At 42.8% G+C, this 18,590-nt stretch overlaps 1 protein-coding gene across 6 annotated transcripts in view; it reads right to left on the reverse strand.

Moving 5' to 3' along the window:
- The window catches only part of Ntrk3 (neurotrophic receptor tyrosine kinase 3), a 383,383-nt gene that overhangs the window by 239,672 nt on the left and 125,121 nt on the right, over positions 1 to 18,590 (reverse strand). For all 6 annotated transcript variants that reach the window (XR_013111122.1, XR_013111119.1, XM_076936090.1 and 3 more), the window contains 3 exons: positions 17,543 to 17,566; positions 15,583 to 15,647; positions 14,573 to 14,675 (listed from right to left, as the gene is read on the reverse strand). Coding sequence is in view for 4 of the 6 variants with exons in the window: in XM_076936090.1 (XP_076792205.1) it covers positions 14,573 to 14,675; positions 15,583 to 15,647; positions 17,543 to 17,566 (192 nt within the window). In the remaining 2 variants the exon portion in view is untranslated. The remainder of the gene's footprint in view (positions 1 to 14,572; positions 14,676 to 15,582; positions 15,648 to 17,542; positions 17,567 to 18,590) is intronic.

Genomic DNA, 18,590 nt, shown 5'->3' on the forward strand with positions numbered 1-18,590 from the left:
CCCAAGGCAGATGGCTAGAGTCACAATCTCTGCTCAAATATGGAAATGGGGCTCCTGCCAGTGTGGGCTCTGTCATTTCTGAAGCATTAGAACTGCTTGTATGCTTATGTGCTTATGTGCTGTAATGAAAAGAAGAGAAGAAGGGGGTGAGGGCATGAATTAAAGGGCCAGGAACAAGACCACAAAAGTCTCTGTTAACTTGCCATCAAGTGTCTGCCTGCGGCTGGCTAAGCAGCTTATTAACTGATAAGAGAAAAGCATGCAGCTGTCAGCTTGGGGAGTCTGCCACTGGCTTTCGAGCAGGCAGGAGGTATTCAGCTGATAGAGGGGAATGAAAAACAATCTGTCATGGACTTTCTAAGGGTCCCTGGATGGGGACCTGCCAAGGATCCCAGTAGCCCTTGGTCTTCTTACAGTCTGTCTTTAAAATGCATAATACATGGTAGGTAGCTAAGAGCATGTGGCTGGGGAGCCAGAGAGATCCACTGACCCTTCTCTCAGTAACTCTCATTTGTGAAAAGCAGGATGAAGATACTGACCTCAGAGGCTCAGTGTAAAGAGGTCTGCTTGTTTCAATAAAGGTAATAATTATATAATTAGCCATGACAGAGTTGAACAGTCATACTCTCCCAGGTACTGGGTTCTAGATTCTGTTTTTATAACCATTGTCTCAGGTAATCCCTGTCTCCAGGATTTTAGGAAACAAATCCGTATCATAAGGCAAACCAGGCTTCTGTGTGATATGTGTTTTTATAGGATAACAGCATCACCCATATTACTGCCTAGCAAATGCATCAAACAGAACCACCTGACTCAAAGGATGGATCCAACTGAAGGAATGGCACCATGCCTTCTCCTTGACTCATGACATGACAAAGGCTTAGGCAAGTTTTGATGGGAAAAAGAGTAATGAGGAAAAGGAAAGAGATGATTCTGGCAACTAAAGACTGCCTTCTACCCACCACAGTCACAGTCATGCCACTCCAGCAGTGTCTGAATGTGGGATAGAAACTCTTATCTATATGGGCTCTGAGCACAGGTCATGTGGAAGCTGCCATTGGTCACCATGGAAATAAAATCTAAAGAATCTTGGACATGGTAGTGTTTGACTAGAGACTTCAAGAAGAAGGATGCAGAATTCTCCAGTAGATTCCCAGAGCCTTTTCTATTGCAACAATACTCCCTTGAAGACAGAAAATGCCCTTCAAGAAAAGGAATTAGGCCACCTCAACAAGACCACTGCCATAAAAGCTGACCACCATTACTAATTTACAAACTCACACTAATCATGTGTCTCATTTACCTCACTGGAGTAGACTTATATTAGTTACTGTACAGAGTTTCTTTATAGTTTAAATGGTGTCTAAAAAGCACTAGACATGTGGAACTCTTAATTGATGGCAGTTATTTATAGCAGGGCCCTCTTTGTCAAATATAAGGTGCTATTTAAGGTTCCCCTACCTTTTGGTTAATTTGTTGAGGAGTTAACAGATCAATCCATACCAGAGCCTCCAATCCATGCAGGCTAATTCTGCCCTGGCACCTGTTTTATAAATAAAGTCTTGTTGGAACAGCCATTTGTTTGCCTTTTGTCTAAAACTCTTTTTCTGCTGTAGCTGGGGCCCTGAATGGATGCAGATAAAACCATAGGGCCAGCAAAGTGAAAACCATTCACCATCTGGCTCTTCATAACACAGCTTGTCAGTTCCTGATCTACGTAAAAGTTCCTCTAACACTAATGAGCATCACACTATCCCAGTGTTTTTAAGGACGGCATATTCACTGGGCCTGTATGGGAGCCTCAGATGCAGTAGACCTGGCCCAGGAATCAGAATTTGAATCATCCTTCCACCATCATCGGTGACTGAGGATACACTATGAGGAACCTGTGTCTGTTCCATGATCCTCAGTGATGCCCCATGAAGGAGCAGAGTGCTCAGGTGGGTCAATGCCTAACCCACTCAGGAAGCACAGTTGTCATCCCAGGAACCCTGATGTGCTTGTGGGATACACACCTATTTTTGCTATTGCTGATGTTTGTTTGTTCGTTTATTGTTTGACTTTTTTCCAAAAAAGACTTAATATAGAAAACATGGAAGAAACATGACATTTAAAAAAACTATATTCAGAATGCCACCACCTAAAGGTAAGTACTATTTATCTTCTGAGCTATAATTCCAGACACTTCCTGTATTTTTCCAAGATATACATATAAAAATACTTCCTCGTTGTTTTACTATTTCAGCAACAAAATAGGGTTAGAGAAACGACTTGTTGTCTTTTCGAGCAGGGAAATAAATGTATTGTAAACATATTCACATGTCAGTAAATATTACTCAATGGTATCATTCCTGGCAAGCAACTGTAAAAGTAGAAGGCAGATGATCTCTTTATACTGAAGTGAAATTGTCTCAAACACAGATTGTTAGCAAAAACAGCGTGGCACAGAACAATGAGAAGATGAGTATGACTTTGTGCAAAAGCAACAGAGAATCACACACCCTTGTGCCTGCCCTGCTTATCTCTGGAAGAACCTTGGAAGAGTGGAGATCTCCATGGCAAGACATTAGGAAGAAAAACTATTTTTACTACATTTCCTTTTAGACTGAAGAGGAATTCCTTGTACATACATGTGGATTATTTCAGAAAAACTAAAAAAAATCTATCTTTAAAAACTGACATCTCAAGCATGGGAGACTTCCCTATGAAAAAGAGAGGCCCAAAGACTCCCGAATACAAGCTGTTGACACAGTTGTTAGTTTCCCACCATAATAAAAACTGTGTCATAAGAAGATGGTAGGACCCTATTGCTGGAAACATCACTCACTTTGGTTGCAAGACACAACTTTTCCCTCCTGGCTAGTTCTATAGTGCCAAAAGGAATTATGAAGGTTACTAGGAAAGAAACATATCAATGGCTTTACCCAGCACTCAACTGCATGCTATAATACTAAACTTCAAAGCATGGTGTGCCCTCTTGTGTAATGGCAGTATGACTGTTATGTGAGCAGCCATTTTCTGTGTAGATTTGAGGTCTGCTCTAAAGAATTCTTGCTTCTTACTGTAAAATTTCCTAAAAGCCCAAGGCATTTTGTTAGAGTCATAGGGGAACCTACTATTGTTTGGTAACTCATGGCAGCTGTGTTTACCTAGACAAGACCTGCCCAAGATCAAATCAGTCAAAATTCCATCGTGGAAGGGACGGGACTCAAGAGATCTCACCTTTAGCTGAAGCACTGTTGCCAGTTGCTGGCTCCTAGAGGAAGAAGAGCTTGTTCTCTTCAGAATGGCCACTGGTCATTTGCCCAAGCTCAGGTGATGGCTTCATACTGGTGTGCATTGGGTGACACTAATTAGACTCAGTGAATCATTATTTAAATAAATAAGAAGCCACAAAGGTGGGAGGAACACACGTAGTGAGAATTTTGTGGTGGAGTCTAAAGGAGTAATGAGGATAGGGAATGTGGTATTTTTACAAAGTGTATACCCACAGAAATTTTTCAAAGAATAAATTTAAAATAGTATATGAAAACACCTGGCATCTGGAGGCTGGGGAGATGTCTCAGTGTGTAAAGTACTCACTATTTAAACATGAGGATTGAGTTTGGATCCCCTGCACCCACATAAAAGAAACAGACACAGCTGCATGTTCCTGTAACCCCAGCTTGGGAAGCAGAGACAAAGGGATCCCTGAGGCTCACTGGTAAGCCAGCCTAGCCAAATTGACAAGCTCTAGGTTCAGTGAAAGACTTATCTTAAAAATAGATAGATAGAAAAATAGATAGATGGTAGATAGATAGATAGATAGATAGATAGATAGATAGATAGATAGATATACAGACAGACAGATAGACAGATAGACAGCTGAAAGACAAGTCATAGAGGAAGATACCATTGTGGATTTCTGGTATGTATACACACAGGAGTGCGCACACACGCGCGCGCGCACGCACGCGCGCGCGCACACACACACACAACTGCACTGTATTATACTTATAAACAATAATATACTGAGACATCCATTTCTTGTTAGTTATTTAAGGAACTGTTAGCAAACTTGCTCCATTACTCACAGTGTGGCAAAACCCTATGCACATGAATACGGTCAGCTATTTATACACATTACCTTAGGTGAAATTCTCAGTAGTGTAGCACTAGAAATCGGGCTTTCCTGATCCTGAGATTTTTTTAATAAAAATCTCCGAGCTCCCTTCAAGAAATATTCCCCAGTTAAACAATAAAAAACAGCAAGCTAGGTGTCCCTACTTTTTGTCAGCCAAGTACACAGGCCCATGAGGCAAGCATTACCGCCTTGCAAAGCAAGTAGAAATGGGAGACTGGTCCAGTTGGAGCCATACCCACACTTACTGGCTAACAATAGTACTCACACCCTGCCCACATAACCTAGAGACAGGGCCAATGTCAGAACACCCCTCTCCATGCCCTGCAAACAGTCCAAAGCCAACTCACTGAACTAGATTTATTTGGAACAGTTCACTTTAAAAGGCAGTTTCCGGAACCTCCCAGGCACCCTCCTCAGGCTGCAAGTCAAGACCTGCTGGCAGGTAGACAAGCTTTGACATTCTTCTCTCCCTGCCTGGGAACAGGCTTGCACAGCCAGCCACTATGCACAGAGGCCCCTTTGAACTCAAGATGCCTGTCAGGTAGAGAGGTTTGGCATGTCCAGGATTGATAAAGAAACAATTCCATTCTTTGGCCAGCTATGCAACTCTTATTCCACAGTACATTAGAGGGCAGGCAGCCTTCCAGTGAAAATACCTTCCACTGGAACAGCAGAACTGAGAAGAATGAGATCCCTGCCATTACCACAGACAGCATCTCTGAAGCTGGCAGGATGCCTGGGCAGTCCACCATGGGGCCTCCTCTGCCTGCAAAGACCTACCTTGACACTCTCCAGCCCATGCTTCAGTTCCCAATAGCCTTCTGTTATGGTTTGAGGGTTAAATGTCCCACAGGTTCTTGTGTTTGGACACATGGTCCCCAAATGGTGGTGTTGCTTTGAGAGGCAGGGGGTTCACTGGGAGGAACAGGTCTTAGAGCTCCTCCCTGTACCGTGTGTGTGTGTGTGTGTGTGTGTGTGTGTGTGTGTGTGTGTATGTCTCTCTGTCTTACTCTGTCTCTCCATCTCTGTGTCTCTCTGTGTCTCTGCCCTCCCTCTCCCCCCCCCGCCACCCCTCCTCCCCTAGTCTATCAGCACAAACGTGTTCCACCACCACTGCCTTCCCTACAGTAATAGGCTGTAGCCTCAACCTGGTAACTAAGACAAATCCTCCTCCCTTAAGCTACTTCATAACTATTCAGGAAAGGATGAAGAAGCCAGGACCCAAGCAGCGCTGAGTTTTATATTCAGAGGAGCATCACTGGCCTCAGATCCTGTGACTTGACGCCACACTCAAAAGGCCCTGCACATGGGCTTTTAATACTTTTTGAACATTCACACTGTGCCCCACAAATTAGGTAACTGGTGCTTTGGGGGAGGAAGCAAGTGAATGAATCCCACTCTGGTTTGTGGGTGACCCATTTATGCAAGACAGAGAACAACACGTGTTAGGCAGGATGGAAACTCAATTGGTTGCTCTCTAAGCGTACAGGGTAGTGAGGGATGGAGAGGGAGTCATTAAGCTTTCTGAGAGCAAGAGGTAGGTACAGGTCAACTTTGGGCTCTTGCTCATTTCCCTTGGAAGCTCTGGGCTCGAAACAGGTAGCAGATACCACTGGATATTGGAAGCACAGCTGGATGAAGGAAGTCCTTCCTCCTTACATTTCACCACCGCCCTATGATGCTCATCACAATGATGGGCGTGCAGCATGTGAGCTGTGGACAAGAAGGTGCTTGAGGGAGCATTTGTAGCATTTGGCTCTATGGAGTTTTTTTATTAGCATGAGTTTTTTTTCTTAATTCCCTAATTTATTCCCTAATTCCAAATTGTGCTTTCTGACTGGCCCTTGTTTTGCTCTATCTGCTTTGCCACCAGCAGCCTCTTTGGACATCCTGAAGCTGAGTTCACAGGAGAGTAGGCTACATAAACACAGACTTGAAGACTGCAGAAACACAGACTTGAAGACTGCAGCTACATGACAGCTTTTCATTAGCCAAAGCCAAACACCTCCTCTGAGCAAACTAAACTCCCAAAGGCCCACAGGAGAAGATGCACACAGAGAAAGAATGTGCCATGAGAATAGAGGTAGGGCTCTCCGGAAACAGTTTCTGTCACTTGATTTTGCAGGGGCAAAGGTCCTCTTGGGTAAGGAACACCATAAGACTGACAGCCCCCAACCTTCTTGGTTTTCCATATGGGTACCATGCTGGTTTTCCATATGGTCTCCATACTGGTGGGATGGACCAGTATGGAAAGTGTGTCACCATGAATGTGATAGATCATAATATACAAAAGTCTGTGGATATTCTTTAAGATCAAAAATTAACAAGAAGTTGCTTTCATTCCTCATTCTAAAAAAAAAAAAAAAATCCATTTGCCCACACATCTTCTTATGCATTTTTCTTGGGCATAAATTTATTGTGAGAACCAAGACTTCTGGAAGAGCCAGGTTATACCCACAGGCATAAGACATATGAACAGCCTCTGCCACATGAGTAGCTGGAGACAAAAGGTTGAGAGCTTCTAACTAAGCTATCAAAAGCCTGTTAACTCTTTGGGAGCCAGTTACAATGCCATGGATTAGTAAGTACCACATTGTACTGCCAACAGTAAGTGAATCCGAGACGCAATAGCTTTTGAGTGTAGAGCCAAAGACACTGGCTATCCTTGGCACAGCTCAACGGGATACAGTAGCCTGCCAAGAACAGAGCAGCCAGCAGGTAGCCCCAGAGGAAAACATTTTGTATAGCACTCCATGTCCAGGGATTTCTCTTCATGTACAGAAAAATCAATGCTGAAGAATGCTTGGCTCCCTAGATCCCTGAGAGTTAGGCACAAGGAAGGGAGGAGGGGAGCAGATAGGCCTCAACATAACTAGTGATGTACATGAAGGGACTTCTGGGATGATTCACTGAACACCTGAGGAAGGACACACAAAGAGCAGGGAAACAAAGGCATGCCAGAAAACAGCTCATGCTACCTCAAGGGCTTCTTCTTGAAGCTCCCAAGCACCATATTCTAGATCTTAGTCCTCAAGCAGAGTAAGGCTGTTTGCAGTAAAATCTTCTCAGTGAAGTCCAGGCAGGGAAAGGGAAAGGTTGTCACAAATGTAACCTATTTAACCAAGGCATGTCCAAATACAAAGAGCCATTTAGGTGGTCTACAAGTTGGAGGGTCTCCAAAAGTATTAGAAAAGAAGGAAAGAGAATGAAAACACTCTTGGTGGTTGAAAAGGAATGGCCCCCACAGAATTATGTGTGTCAATGCTTGTCCCATAGGAAGCAGAACTATTAGGAGGTGTGGCCCTGTTGGAGTAGGTGAAGCCTGTCGAAGGAAATGTGTCACTGTAGAAGTGAGCTTTGAGGTCTTCTGTGTTCCAGGTAGGCCTAGTGTGGCACACACTTTCCTTCTGCTACCTGCAGGTCAAGATGTAGAACTCTCAGCTCCTTCTCCAGCACCATGTCTGCCTGCATGCTGCCATACTTCCCTCCATGATGATAAGGAACTAAACTTCTGAATCTTTAAGCCAGCCCCAGTTAAGTGTTTTCCTTTATAAGAGTTGCCATGGTCATGGTGACTCTTTACAGCAATAAAACCCTAACTAAGAATCACTCCTCGGGACATGTAAGGACTTTAAGGTGGCAACACAGATAGAAAAGCAGAAATACACTCTCGTACTCATATCCAAACAGTGGCCTCATAGCAGGAGTCCCAGCCTGAGAACTCCAAGTACATAATTCTTTCAAGGGCCAAGGGGCCCCTTCCTTTATTCCAAAACATGTCAGCTGGAAGATGAAATAGACCAAAAGGTTAAGAAAGAAGCATGCACTGTGGGGGACTGGGCACATCCCAGGAAGTTAGGAAAATCCAACTCTTTCCCCAGCTTCATTTCTCCCATGTACTGCTCTTAGTTTCCGATCCCATTAAACAGACTTCAAAACAGTGATTGTTTCAGGACCAGGGGAGCAACTGTGAATCAGTATCATTGGTGGCATGTCCATGCAGGGTCCAGCCCCCTCTAAAAGCCTTCAGTGTCTTCTATGTGTGGTATTCTCCACACACTCTCCTTATACCTATTCCCCCCATTCTGCATGCACAGCTGTAGACATGTGGCCATGGTATCCCAGCTGAGAAATAATGCCAAGACTGCATCAACCTTAAGATTCTAAGACTCCTCCTACCCCTCCCTCCATCTACCTGGAGAAAACCTAGCTCAGTCCAATACCTGAAGGCCAAGAGAGGAATCAGAACTGACTCTTCCCAAGTCTCACTCCTCCTTAACTCAGTGGTATAATCAGAAGAATGGCAATAACACTCCCTGTAACAGCAGCTCCCAAGATCTTCTGGCAGTAGCAAGCCCTTCCAAATCAAGACTCTGGCATGATCCCACCATCCACTCAGAGGATAGTTACCATCTGTTTAGGGAAGAAAATGCTAATACTTCCCAATCATAATCAAATGGGCAACCACTTTACTATAAGTACCTATTAACCAGCTCTAATTTACAACGGAAAAGCCCTGTATGGCCCTCGTTCACCCACAGGCCCATCAGAGGCACAAGCATGCATCCCACAGCTAAGACAAAAGCAAGCTGGCTGATGAAGTGCTTGAGGCACTACTAGAAGTCCAAGCTACATTTCTTGACTCCCCTTTGACTGTCCTTACAGCTTCCCTCTGTCCACAGACTTTAATGTGTACAGAAGAAAATGAAGGAAAGTGTTTCAATCAGGGGAGCAAAATGAGGCTCCTTCCAGTCTACCTGTCCCCCAAAACAGGTGTGTCCCAGGTTTTCCAAAGAGTGACTAACAAATAGTTTTGAAAGTGACATTCAAGGAAGCAGCATTCAAAGATAAGTAGCCGCACTAGTGAAGAACCAGGCTGAGCTGTTCACCATCCAGCTGCACTCCTTAGACTTTCCTATGTCCTCTGCACTCACCCAGTCCATAAGGAAGCAGAACCAGGCATCCTAGGCAGTTTTGGGCTCTGGCTTCTTACTGCATGTCTTGGGGTCTCAGTTTCTTTATCTGTAAAATGTGGGCATTATCCTAATAAGCCCAAGACCTGCTTTCAGTTCTTTTAGATCATTCAATTGTTTCCTCTAAGTCCACATCAGGAAGCCAAGAAGTATGGGGTTGAATCCTCTAGTCATCTCTGATCTTCAAATGCTCATGAAGAAAAGGAGTCAGAGGCCACATAGTTCTTCCTCTCAAAAGGACTTCACCCTCTATGAAAACTGGAGGGGGTGTTTTATTATTGCTCAGATGAATTACCATTTTATCTGGCTTGTGTTCTAACAAGGTTGTGGCATAAAGATGCCAGGTGCACTGAGGAATGGTCACAACAGAGCAGCTTGGGGTTATGTCATTTGAGTGGCCATGAAAAATGGAACAAGTAGAGTGTTCTCAACCCAACTTGCTCCCAACCAAACAACCAGAACAAGTCAGTCCTTTTTCTAAGTCATTGTTTCTTCTGATGTGAAAGCGCAGCCAGATCATAGACTCCAGTCTTCTAATATCCAATTTTAAAATATTTGTGAAGATGAGCTTATTATAAATTCATAACTCCCCTGCCACCTCTCTCTCCCTCCCTCCCTCTCTCTGTCTTTCCCAGGCCAGCAAGCACCGAGCACAACATAATTACTGTAAAAACTCTAAAACAATTTTGTATATTTCTGTGCCTGTCCTGAACCTCACAGTACTTGACCCTCACCCAGCCTAGGCATCCCAGTATTTAGCAATCAGAGAGTGAAGGCCTAGCACAGTGGGGACATGGTTCCTGCAGGGCCATGCTCCAGTAGGAGGTCTTTCTGATTGGTTCCATCCCTGGCCATACAGATACTTCACAGATCAGCCCTGCCAGGCTGAGGCATCATGCTTCATCAGTAGCAGAGAGAAATCCCAGCCGTCTGTTCAGCATCATTTAAAAACCTTTATGAATCCAAAGGAAGATGAGCTCATGTTGCCAGACCAAGACTTTGATGAATGAGTTGGAAGTTGTTAATGAGGGGCCTAAGACATTACACATTCAGTTCATATCTGAAAGATGCTCGTCTTCCATAAAGTGAGTGTCCAGTCAAATCCATGGACAGTTTTGAGATACCTGGTGGGTCAGTAGGCAAAGTGAGGGAGAGGATAAACATGCATTCAAATTAAAACACACAGAATAATACATTTTTATAAACGTACTCAAATATACAACATGTATAAGTCTGCATATGGATACTTACAGAGATATCTGTACGTGTAAATACACATATACCTAGAAGTACACAAATGAACTGGTTATCAGTCTCTAATACAGTGTTATCATTTAGTGGAGTGGGTGTCAGTTTAACCATGTATGGGATATAGATTTGCTGGAAAATGGCCCTGGACAGAAGGATTGGTATGTAGAAACAGCAAAAACGTGAAAAGGAAAGGATAAGAAAGGAAAAGAGAAAGACTAAAATGAGGGAGCTAGCAGCTGCGTGCTGGGCCCACATCAACAGCTACCAGGGAGGGAACAGGATCAGAGGTGGTAGTTAACACAGTTTTCATCATATTTGCCATGCTTAATCTGTTCTAAGAATAAAACGTTCAATGGAAGTATAAAACGGTAAATACTTTAAATAGTAGGACTATGAGTGTTCGTTCACTCAGCCATCTTTGTATTTTTCTGTACACTTTGTTTCTCAAACGATAATGAAGACCATTTCAATCTCTTCTCCATATCTACATGAGGCCTGTTGCCCTCAGGTGTTGACATGAACTGTTTGTGAACATCCCTCAATCCACCCCAACTCCAAAGTAGCTCAGATTTTTAAATTAACCCACACTAGTCCTTTGCAGATTAATAAACATGTTTTCCTTATGATTTAAAAGTAATATAAACAAGGCTTATGAGATCACAGAACTTTGGAGGTTAAGCAAGAAGATTATTAATTCAAAGATAGCCTGGGCTACAAAACAAATTAGTGTCCAGCCTGAGCTATACAGCAAGACCTTCTTTAAAAAAAAAAAAAAAAAAACCAAAGCAAATGGAATGAATCAAATGGATGCTTTTCATTTTTGAGTTCAAGCGTCTGTCAAATGCAGAATGAAGTTTCTGGCATGCTGGGCTGAGAGATCGATGACTCCTGCCACAAGTTGCTCCCGGCCTAGGAGGACAGACAGATGATATGTGAGGGGGAAAAATGAGAGTGCACTGTGGGCAGTGTGTAATATGGACATTTTTACTACTACATATTGTCTGAGACAAAGAGGTTCATGATGGAGCCTTGGGGGCTATATTTTCACAAAAGGACATTAAAAGGAATCTAGAAAGACTCATATGTCAAGAAAAGAAAGAAGAGGGAAACCCAAGACAAGGAAACCCTTTCCATGCCAACTTTATGTAGATCCCAAAGTCCTTAAAGACAATCTGCTAAAGGCATGGGCTGTGGCACTAATAGGAAGTGGCAGTCTTCCCTGGGCACAGCCTAGAAAGAGGAAGTTAGGTCATTAGCAATATGGCTTGAATTAGAATCTGAGACTTCAGTCTCCTCTGTCTTTCTCTTGGCTTCCATGCCACGATAAACTGAGCAAACCTCCTCCTTCATGCACCATCACATGATAAACTGAGTGTCAGTCAGTTAAAAAGCCCCAAAACCATGATCCAAAGGTAACTTTTCCTTTAATATATTGATTGCCACAAGTATGTTGTCATAGCGATGGGTATCTAACACAGCCAATTACCTACACATTACAGCACTCAGTAGCGATGTTCCTAACTTACACTTAAGGAAATGGAGCCTCTGAAGATTTCTGAGCAACCATATGGAAGCCAATGAGCAAATATGGATTCTCACCCAGATTTGAAAGTTTAAGCCTGAAAATGGAGTGTATGTAAAGATATGGGGTTCATGTAAGGCAGAGCTAGCAGCCTTCTGGTACGCAGGCTGTCACTTTCTCTACTAGATTTGGATGCTGTGTGATATTCTCTAGTGTCAACACAACTGGCTTTAGAGTCACCTAGGATATTGAGGCACACCTTTGATCTGTCAGTAACTATTCTTCAGAGAGAATTAACTGAGGAAGAATAACCCACTTAGAATGTGAGCGACATCATCACAGGGACTGCAGGTAAGAAAGAGCAGGGTAATATCTATACCATGGTCAGCCGAAAGGTAAGAAATCGCAGCCATATATTCCTGCCATTACAAACTCAGGGAGACCCTCCAACCATGATGAACTATACCTTCAAAATGTGAGTCCAAAAAAATCTTGTTAGTGATCTGGTCATAGCAATTAAAATTAAAAGTAACTGATAATTCAATTGGCAACCAAAGATCAAAATTATTTGTGGCATATGACATTTGTCTACTTATAAAATGATGTGAAACCCAAATAAAAAAGACTATGATCAAGATCAGAGAGATGAAATATTAATTCTAAACAGTCACTCTTGGACATACCATCTCTCTATACTTTAGCCCGAGCCTCAGGTTACCTGACTTTTAAAAAGGAGATGCTTTATTTCTACCTGTGGGGACACATTCTCCTGAACTAATCAGGACTAAATAAGGCAGCTCAGTCTGAAAAAGGAGATCAGAGAATGGGAGATACCAAGGACAGCTTGGAGGGGGCACCACTCTGGATGCTGCCTAATCTATCTGACATGGGGACACACTGTTCCACAAACAAGATGACAATTAATAGAAAAAAAATCTGCTCTTACACCACTGCCAAGCATGTGTCAGGGTCTCAGCTGCTGGTGTGCTTCCTTGGGGGAAAAGCAATAATGCCCCAGTCTTCCCTTTGGTCCACATCCTGATTTTTGCTTGTGGAGAAAAAGGGAAGGGTTGTAGAAAAATATAGCAGCAGCACTCAATGCCAACGGTCCAAGGATTACCCAAGACAGAAGGCTTTGAGTCACCGGGCAGCCATCCCATCTAAACCTGTGGAACTCTGTGGACAAATGGTAAGGGCTGGCAGAAAATATGTCTCTAGTCAATGTGCCTAAGAGTAGTCCAGACTCGTTTGAGCCATTAAAATCTATAGAGTCTTTGGAAATTACCAGCATATGTATTTCTCTTACTCAGAATATTTCAAACGATTCACAAAAATTAGAGGTATAGTTCAAAGTAGAACAATTACCCACCACATCTAACTTCCATAGGTTCAATCTTGGCTTCTGCAAAACAGGAAGAGAGGAAGGAAGAAGTGAAGGAAGGATGGAGGGACAGGAATAAAAGGAGAAAAGAGAGGAAAGAGGTTAAGAAGTGCAAAGGACAGAGGAATGGAGAGAGGGAGGTTGAGAAGAAAAAGAAAGTATGGCTTGCCTTCATCCATAACTTATTCACTGAAGCAAAGCATTCAGAGGCAGAAGCCTCCAGAAAGACCAGTCCACCTGGCCCCACATCTCAACTCTTTCTTTATCATGTCTGGGTAACTTTCTATATGCCAGTGCTCTTACCTTTTAAGGAAGGTCCAGGATCTTGAAAGAATGATTAAATCTAGCTTCGTTTATGTACAAATAGTCATCCGTTCATCACATACAGTCACACTTTCGCATTTGAATCCATGGAAATCTGCTCCTATGAATGTCACTCATGTTCTGTTTTAACCCCTGGTCCCTAAGATCAGGACTCCCACCACAGAAACTAGCTTCCAGTATTAAAGTCTTAGGAGTTCATCTTTCTGGATTTCACGATGCCACCCCACTGGCAAATATCATCGTGAATGTTGCTTAAGTAACCTTTAACTCTCCCTCCCTACCCACCTCTGCCAATATTAGTCATGCATGACAGCACCAACTGGGAAGACATCTTGAAAATCAAGGTTCGGTTCTGAAATCAGTAATACCCAGTTTCTTTCAAATCATTCAGCCACATCCATGGATGCTAATTCACCATTATTAACCCTTCTCATGCCAGATGCCTCTTGCGAGCTTTGGCAGAGCACCACATCCCAGCACTCTACTTCTGCCATAATGGGGTTGAGTACTCTGTACATGGAAGCTGGCCAGCAGATTTAGAAACCATGTTGCTCTTGGCATCCATTCCAGGACTCTGTGTAGAGCTACATGCTGAGATACAACAGCACGGGCAGCTTTTCAATACCAGAGTTCACTACCCTCCACCTCACTGTGCTAAGTTACAACAAGATTCCAAAGATAGGTACAGACAAGAGAAAAAGGCACTTAAATGAAGAGCCCCTTAGATCCCCCACTAATGAAAAGAATTGTCATTTGCCTCATACCTAACTTCTAGCTCAAACTGTGCTCATCACACAAAGACCATCTGAGCAACCAGTAGTTTTCAGCATTGCTGTTGGGTTCCTATAGATTCTAACACAATTTTCAGTCCATAATAACCCAAAACAACACAGACCTGGGTCTCTACCAGAGTTATCAGGGTTCAGTGACCAGAGGCTTTCTCAGAGAGCAGATGGAGGTGAAAACAGTATCTTTTGATCAAAAGGGAGAAACCTTACCCTTCATTCCAAACTTGGACCGGCGACCATACTTGTTGATCATGATAAAGAGAACCACCAAAAGGACACAGGCAAAGGCAGCAAGTCCCACTGCTATGGACACCTATTAGAAGCCAAACATAAGCAGTCAAGAGCAGTCACAGGAAGCCCCAAGTCACTCGAAAGTAATGTGTCCAATGAGAACAAACCTATTTCAGCAGAACACTATCCCCTAAAATTTCTGCTATTGAGATGTGTGCAGCCAGAAGCCTACATGCCTGGTCCCACATGCACCCCAGGACACCTATACACATCACAATGTCACAACGTCAAAATATTGGGTACCCCTGGAGTAAAGTGTTTAGAAGTCGTTTTATGAAACCCTAAGAAAACTTTAAAATTTTTGTTTAACAAAATATAAATTAGTCAGCTAGATTAGGGAACATTGCCTAATTCAATATTCTGAGCCCCTCTTATCTTGATGCCATTCTAGAATCACAATAGCGTGTTGGGAGAAATCTCTGTCTAGTGTTTCAATGAGCAAGCAAATTCTTCATGTTCCCATTGAAATCTTTACATAGGATTTCTACTCAGAGAAGTTCAAAAGTTCTGGACTCAAGAGACTCCTTTCTACTTCTCCCCAGGGAAACCTCAGACTCTGAGACAGGCATGGGAAAAACCTATATAAGGATAGTCTCTGATTAGCTCAGGTTTTTGTAGGTTTACCCAGTCAACAGGCCTTGCAAGCCAGGCCTAGCCAGACTCCTAAGAGACTGGGAATTTCAAACTGTTCTCCTCCTAGCCCTGGGGCTTGGAGTGGGTTCTTCAAAGCCTTCTTCAAACAATGCAGCACTCCTGTCAAACATGGACAGTTTAAGTCCCCGCAAAGGAAATCAATCCTCGATGTGTTTTTTTTTTTTTTCTACCATTGGTTTCAAGTGAGAGACTATGTGGACAAGTTAGCACCTCAAATAAAGTCCAAAAATAGTTCTACCCTTAAGTGTGTTCCTCTTATCCAGGAAAGAACTCACCCCAAAAGTGTCTTCCTCTGGTTTGTGGGTCACAGTAATAGGAGGTGTAGGGCTCGCATCAGACTCTGAAAAGAAATACAAAGGAGAGGAGGACAATTAGCTGACTGGCCCCACATAAGTACCTGCCTGGTCCTTGGGAAGTTGGTCTCTAGAGCCACCCTCCTAGCTGAACAGACACCACCAAGGACTGAGTTCCAGTGTAGCTACCCTCCGCATGCATGTTACAGTACTACAAAAAGAATCCCAAAGGATGGCAGACTGTCTCACCCACCTTCTACCTCCAGAGAGCACACTACAACACAAAGTACAAGACGGGAGTGGTGAAAATGGCTTGGAATCCTGGCCAGCGGGAAGATTAGGAAGATTTTAACAGTGGCAGCTGCTGTCGCTGACATCATTACCCCTTGACTAGGGCACGTCTGTTTTTCCTTCTTCCTTCCTGGCCCTCCTCCCATTTTCCTCTCAGTCCTCAGTGAATTCCAGGTTCACCATCTTAATGAACAGCCCTCTAAACATTCCCCTAAGACTGGTTTGGGAACGCAATGGCAATTGGAATTAAACACCAGTCAATGGGGCAGGAAATAGCACCAAGTGTCATAATTATCTACAGTCACTTCTTTGCAAGAAATGGCCCGAGTTCTGGATTCTCTAAAGGGACAGCTGAGAGATTATAGGATATTTTTTTATAATATTCAATGATATTTTTAATTTGAACTGTGTTATATACTTTTCTAGTTTCTTATGGTAAGATAATACAGGAGAAAGAAGAAACCATTTATGAGTCATTAAAGCCCTTCAAAAACTTGAATGCTCAATGAATGTATTTTCCCAAAATATTGGAAACATGAACATAACATTTTCTACATCTTATGAACTGGAGTATGTGTCATATGAAGAAGTATTTCTTTGTATTAATTTCAACATAAATTCTAATTTTAATAGCACCAGATATAAGAAGTTACTATTATTATATCCACAGTCAGTTGTAGCCTTTGACTACTTGTGTTTATTGTCTTGCTTGTTTCTTGACTATTTGCATCTATTGTATTGCTAGTTCCTCAACCTAGAACTGACCTTAATACTTGCATGTAATTAAAATGGTATAAAATTTAAAAAAGGAACACACTGAAGTTCATGATAAGAAATTATGCTAATAAATGCTGAATATCTAAAACAAGAAATTAGTAGTAAACTCATCTTCACATGAATAGGATTTTTTTTAAATGACCAAGAATAAGTTAAGGAGTCCGAGATGGCATTTATACATCGCCAGTCAGACTATTCCTACATAGGTTTGCTCTACTATCCCTGGTCTGAAATTGGACAGAAATGGCAGTGATTGCTGCTGATTGGGAGAGTAAGCAAACAAACTAACTAACTAAACGCCAACTCCTTCGAGGATTGTCCAGCCCTACCCTTCACTCTGTTCTAAACTGAGATTCAGTGATGCCGTTTCAAGGACACATGAGCCCTTGAGAAACCATGGTTCTACCCAAGGCAGGCTCTGTCCAAATGTTTGATCTCAGAAGAGTAACGCTGGCAAGTTTACAGGCTCTACATTTTCTCTATAAGAACAACTGAGAAAGGATCAGAAGGGGTCTTAAGACCCATTATTCACCTCTTGCAGCCTTTAAGAAGTCTTAGTTCATTACCTCTCTACCTGGCCGAGGCCCACAATATGGTCATACCTCAGAAAACTCTCTGAGTGAGCCAAAGTAGGTATACAGTTCAGTCACATATAATCCCAGTACAGAATGAGGGGGTTGGTAGTCCTGTAGAAAAAAACTGTGGTCCAGGGCAACTGCCCAAGACAAGTGGACCTAGGTCTTCTTCCTTTTCATGATGTACTAAGACACCCTCAACTGCCAAGGATCTGGGAACATGGACTAGGCAGTCTTCATTTAACAGTCACCAAACTATAAGGACAAAGAGTTTCAAAGCCAAGCTGGAGACAACTTACCAATGTCAAAGAAATCTGTACTCTCTGGAAAAAAAAGAGACCAAAATGGCAATTAACAAATGTAACAATAACAAAAGGATAATGGGTTTTATAGTACAGCATCCTACTAGCTGTGACCTCTCCCCACTTACCACGAATCCCCATTCTCACAGCAAGAAATCCTTCCCAAGTCACCCTCCCCAACAACTGCACTACTTCTTCATGTGGGCACTCCTACAAAATGGAGGCTTTGACATTTGTAGATATATTCTCTGGTCTCAAAGAAGAAGTCCACTTGGGAGATAACAACCAAGCTACTGTCCTTGTGAGGCCGAGAACTGAGGACCTATCCATATTCCTGACCACAGCATCCTTCCTTTGAATGCCAGGATAACAGAGATGGCACATCAAAGCAGGCCCAGCTATGACCCTAAAATGAATTTTCTTCCCCAAATATGTGTAGGCAATGCTGACAGCTCATTGAAAAGTTTGGGAGGCCCCCTTTTATCATCCATGTGGACATGTGTTATCTGAACTTTGAAAGCTAATCCTCAGTTGGACATTAATTAGGAGCCAGGGGCTGTGCTCAGTGCTTCAAGTGCTATGTCACCCAAGCCTTATAACCTCCTAGAGGATGTAAAGCAGAGTTCTGGAAATTAAGTAATTTAATACTGTTTATCAAGAGAAAAAATAGAGTTGATTCAAATCTGAAACTGGGCTCTGAACGACTACTCTACTAGCACTGCTCAAACTTGAGCACATAATAGAATGAATCATCAGAAGATGACCCCACTGAAAGGAAGGAGAGTTTTCTAAAGAAGTGGACTATTTCAGATAAGGGACAGGAGAAATAAAAAAAAAAAAAGTGTGCTCATGTGTTCAGGATAACAAGAAAGCACTTGAAGACACATGGTCCTGGGAAGAGAAAGCAGCTGTCGATGCTCAGGTAAGATGTCAGACAATCTAAAGGAACACTGATAAGAGCCACGGTCTATTATGGACCACTTTGTGCTGCCTCAAGATCCATATGACTGAGTTGTAACCTCAGTACTTCAGAAAGTCATTTGGA

The sequence above is a fragment of the Arvicanthis niloticus genome, chromosome 1 (assembly GCF_011762505.2).
Source record: "Arvicanthis niloticus isolate mArvNil1 chromosome 1, mArvNil1.pat.X, whole genome shotgun sequence".
In the NCBI taxonomy this organism is placed as follows: Eukaryota; Metazoa; Chordata; class Mammalia; order Rodentia; family Muridae; genus Arvicanthis; species Arvicanthis niloticus.